The sequence below is a fragment of the Mandrillus leucophaeus genome, unplaced genomic scaffold, assembly GCF_000951045.1.
Source record: "Mandrillus leucophaeus isolate KB7577 unplaced genomic scaffold, Mleu.le_1.0 Scaffold267, whole genome shotgun sequence".
NCBI classification, from domain to species: domain Eukaryota; kingdom Metazoa; phylum Chordata; class Mammalia; order Primates; family Cercopithecidae; genus Mandrillus; species Mandrillus leucophaeus.
Window position 1 is genome coordinate 1,581,783 of NW_012102776.1, and position 5,175 is coordinate 1,586,957.

Below are 5,175 nucleotides of genomic sequence, written 5' to 3' on the forward strand. Positions count from 1 at the left end.
GTAATTGTTTTCTGGTTGTTTGGCAGATTCTTTGTTTCTTCCTCTCTTGCTGTCTTCCTTTGTGTTTAGATGATTTTCTGTGGTGGTATGCTTTGATTCCTTTATATCTTTTGTGCATCTACTATTGGTTTCTACTTTGTGGCTATCATGAGGCTTATGTAGAACATCTTATAGTTAGTTATAGTAGTCTATTTCAAGCATTAACAATTTAATTTCAATTGCATAAAAAACTGTACTCTTACTCAGACCTTCCTGCATATATTTTATGTTTTTGATGTCATTATTTGCATCATTTTATATTGTATATTCATGAAAAAAGTATTGAAGCTATAGTTTTTAATACTTTTTTTAAAAAACCTGTATTTTAGAATTAAGTAATTTACACATGATTATTATAAATTTAGAATATTCTTAATTTGATTAGATATGTATCTTACCAGTGAGTTTTATACTTTCGTATGTTTCCATGTTGCTAATTAGTGTCCTTTCGTTTCAATTTGAAGAACTCTTCAGCATTTCTTGTAAGGCGCATCTAGTGGTGATAAACTCCCTCAGCTTTTGTTTGTCTGGGACTGTTTACATCTCTTTCATTTCTGAAGGACAGCTTTGCTGGGATACATATTCTTGTCTGGCAGTTTTTTCTTTCAGCACTTTGAATATATCCAACTTTCTCCTGGCCTGCAAGGTTTTTGCAGAGAAATCCACTTATGGTCTTATAGGGATTCCCTTGTAGAAAATGAGTTTCTTTTCTATTACAGTTTTTAAATTCTCTTTCATCTTCTATTTTTGACAGTTTCATTATAATATGTGTCAGTGAAATCTTTTTTGGGTTGAATCTTTATAAGGTCTTATGAACTTCCTGTACCTGGACATCTTATCTTTCCCTAGGTTTATGAAGTTTTCAGCCATTGTTTTTTTTTAAATCATCTTTCTGCCCTTTCTCTCTTTTCCTTCTTGAATTCTTGAGTTTGTTTTTTGTTTTCTTGGTGTTTTTTTAGATGGTGTCTTGTTCTGTCACCCAGGCTGGAGTACAGTGGAATGATCTCAGCTCACTGCAGCCTCTACCTCCCAGGTTCAAGCAATTCTCTTGCCTCAGCCTCCCACGTAGCTGGGACTACAGGTGCGCACCACCATGCCTGGCTAATTTTTATATTTTTAGTAGAGACAGGGTTTTGCCATGTTGGTCAGGCTGGTCTTGAACCCCTGACCTCATGTGATCCACCCGTGTCGACCTCCCAAAGTGCTAGGAATACATGTGTGAGCCATTGTTCCTGGCCTTGAATTCTTAAAATGCAAATATTGTTTTGCTTGATGGTGTCCTATAATTCAGATAGGCTTTCTCCACTATTCCTTTTTTCTTTTTTCTTTTTTTTTCCTCTGACTAGATCATTTCAGATGACCTGCCTTTGAGTTCACAGATTCTTTCTTCTGCTTAATCAGGTCTGCTGTTGATGCTCTCTATTGCATTTTTTTTGTTGTTATGTTCTTCAGCTCCTGAATGTTTCTTTTTATTATTCCTATCTCTGTTGAATTTCTCATTTGTTTGTATATATTTTTTTATTTCATTATCTGTGTTCTTTTGTAGCTCACTGAGTTTGCTTGAAACAATTGTTTTGAATTCTTTATCTGTTAGTTGATAGATCTCCCTTTCTTTGGGGGTGGTTATGGAAAATTACTGTGTTTCTTTGGTAATGTCATGTTTCTTTTTTTTTTTTCTTTCTGTTTCTTGTGGCCTTCTGTTGTTATCTGTGTATTTGATGGAATAATTACATTCAGACATTATAGATTAGTTTTTTTTTTTGAGCAAAGACATTTGCCTGTGGGTGAGTGTGAGGGTGCCAGCCAGTAGGTGTGGTGGTTCTGGCTCTGTGGAAAGCCCAGCATTGTAAACTCCATGTAGCTCTCTTACCCCAGATCATTGTCAGTGAGGATTGCAGGGGTCCTCAACATCCAAGGCTGCAGGTATCCATACCAGCAGCAAGGTTTTTTTTGGTGGCAGAGGCTGCTAGGGACCTCTTGATCACTTTTTCTCCCATGGGAGACATCGTGGCCAAGGGGATTCTTTTTGGCACAGGTTCTGGCTTTGGGCTTTGTTGTGTTGGTGTTGGTGGCAGCACTGATGTCTCTGATGGCGTGGACACCTGTGGGGCAGCTACAGAGCCAAGGTTTGGAGTGCAAGTGCCTGCAGAAAGACAGCGGGTCTGGGGTTCAGGATGTTGACTAGCCTGCAGCAGTGGTGCTTCTAGTGCCTCAGATGTGGGTGCACATAGAGCAGCCTTTAAGTTGGGTGTGGAGTGCAGGTGTGCAGAGCAGCCAGAGAGCTGGGATCTGGAAAGTGTATGATTAGAGCAGCCACAGAGCAAGGGTCTTACATGCAAGTACACGTGGAGCACCTGTGGCTCTGGGGTCTGGGGCATGTGTGGGGGTGAGGGGCTGCACTGTCTCTGGGCAGTGCAAGAGCTGCTTTTTTTCAGGGTGAGGAGTGCAGTAGTGTCTCCCTCTCCAGGGGGTTCACAGCAGTGCTGGGTGCTGGTTACCTTAATGGTGAAAGCTGTCAGTGTCCTCTGCAGAGTAGGCTACTGCAGTTGACATCAATGAACACTATAGGGTCCTTCACTGTGAAACCTGCAGGAAGTCTGTGGCTATCCTGAGGGTTATTGGGGTCTCCAGGGACCTGCTCTGGGGAGGAGCCTAGCAGTCTTTGCCACTGAGGACTGTGATGGCACTCACCACATGACTGATACAGATAGCCCTCACCCCTTGTTCTTAGCCGTCTCCAGATGTCTCTGCTAAGGAGATCTCCCAGCAGTCCTTTCTGTGTGGTTATTCTCTCTCTTTTTTTTTTTTTTTTCTCACTGTATTGCTGTAGGCTGATTGGGCTATTGAGTTCTTCCAGAGCTGTATTTGTTTGTGGATAGCTGTCTCTTTATTGTTTTTTGTGGGTGGAAGAAGGCTGGTGTCTCCTAGTCTGCCATCTTGCTGATGTCACTCTTGCAAACTTTCTTTGAGTCTGTGGCTTTTCATTTTTTAACATCTTTTGAAGAGCAGATGTTTTCAATTTTGATGATGTCAATTTATCAATTTTATCTTTTGTGGAATATGTTTTTGGTCTTTTGTCTAATAATTCTTTACCTAATGTAAAGACAAAAGGATTTTTCTCCTGTACTTTTTCCTAAAGTTTTATTATTTTAGGTTTTATATTTAGGTATACGATCCATTTTTTACTTTTATTTTAGCTATTTTTGCATATATGTGGGCATAGGTCAGAGGTTTTTTTTTTTTTTTTTTTTTAAATACGTATATCCTGTTGTATAGTATCATTTGTTGAAGAAACAAAAGGAATAGAATGGATATAGATGATATGTGAACTTCTTGGCACATCTTCAAGAAGCCCTATCAGTTTAAAAACAAATATTTGAGAAACACTGTCACATTATATATAGATAAAAATATTTGATTGCATATTTTTTGGAGGGAAGGTAGTGGATTGTGGCTCAAATGTAATGGAAGAGTGAACATTGAAGAAAGATGAGCAGTTATATTGTGAAAGATCACGTTGTAGGAAAACTGAGTTAATAGTATCTGAAACTGTTAAGTAGTTCACTTTAAGCGCAAAATAAATTGCATATAATAGTGTTTTTTGGGAGTCAACTTGTTCCCCTTTGTAGGTGCAGACGCTTTTCTTTTTGTTGTTGTTGTGTTAATGGATTGAATTAGAAAATACCATGATATATAACACACGGTAAGATGTATGTGGTTTTATGATAATTTTGTTCCTATTAGATATGTATGTGTTCTGGGTTGTGATGTAAAATGTTTTTACTATGGGATACAATGAAAGATTTGAAATCCATTTTTTCTAGAATGATCAGGTTATATTTGATATGAAACAATTTAAAAAAATAATTTTCCTCATATGTTTTAGGTGTGAGTTCTTGATACGAATGAAAGGCCAAGAGTTTGTTGATGAGATTCAAGGTAGATATCCTCATCTTCTTGAACAGGTAAATACATTTTTAAAATTAACAACTTTGAATTCTGCTTTATAATAAAAATACTATTAGGTTGGTGCAAAAGTGATCGTGGTTTTTGCCATGGAAAATCATGGCCAAAATCGTGATCACTTTTGTACCAACCTATATTAGAAATTATACTTACTTCTCTTTTATTAATTGTAGGTACATATTTTCATTCATGTTAATGATAACTTTGATTTTTACTTTTGTAATCAACTTGATTGTTTAGGGCTTTTTAAAAAGATTGTTGTTTGTTTTTACTATTTTGAAAAATCATTTATGCTGCCACTGTACAAATTTGTGATGGGATTGGAGAAGGAGCTTTAGTGTCTCTTTGCAGTTTTCCAGAAAAACAAACAAAAAATAACTTGTTAGGCTCTGAGACCCTTTGAGAGTAACCCAGTTAAAATCTTATTTTCCTAATGAAATGAGAAACCACTGATACATTTTTCTACTTTGCTGAAACTAGAGAAATACTTGAATTCTAATTTGGGATAACATGAAATTTAAGGAAATCTATGTGATTAGGGTGAAAGAAAGCAAAGTAAAGGTCATAAATCACTCAGTTCTCAAAAGAATATATACATTTACTTAACATAAACTTACTTTAGTGTTGTTCCTTTCAGATTGTTGGGGAGATCTGATTTTACCTATTAACTTTTCTCTTGTTTCGTAGCTGTTGTCAACTTCGGATACTACTGGAGACGAAAATGCTGACCCACCAAGTATGTATGAAATAATTTTAAGTATAGAGTGTAAATTTTTATAAGAATTTTAGGAATAGGCTGGGAGCAGTGGCTCATGCCTGTAATCCCAACACTTTGAGAGGCCGAGGTTGGCAGATCACCTGAGGTCAGGAGTTCGAGACCAGCCTGGCCAACATAGTAAAACCCCATCTCTACTAAAAATACAAAAATTAGCCGGGCGTGATGTGCCTGTAGTCTCAGCTACTCGGGAGGCTGAGGCAGGAGAATTGCTTGAACCCAGGAGGCAGAGGTTGCAGTGAACTGAGATTGTGCCATTGCACTTCAGCCTGGGTGACAGAGCGAGACTTGGTCTCCAAAGAAAAACAAATGTAGGAATGAAAGTATGTACTTTTTAGAAGAGTTTCTGAAGTCATAGGGAAAAATACTGGGAAGTCAGCTAATAAATATTTTTT

General features: G+C 37.5%; 1 protein-coding gene across 3 annotated transcripts in view; it reads left to right on the forward strand.

Moving 5' to 3' along the window:
• The window catches only part of BIRC2 (baculoviral IAP repeat containing 2), a 38,321-nt gene that overhangs the window by 16,681 nt on the left and 16,465 nt on the right, over positions 1–5,175 (forward strand). For all 3 annotated transcript variants that reach the window (XM_011984392.1, XM_011984394.1, XM_011984393.1), the window contains exons 4-5: positions 3,926–4,004; positions 4,693–4,741. In XM_011984392.1, coding sequence (XP_011839782.1) covers positions 3,926–4,004; positions 4,693–4,741 — 128 coding nt within the window. The remainder of the gene's footprint in view (positions 1–3,925; positions 4,005–4,692; positions 4,742–5,175) is intronic.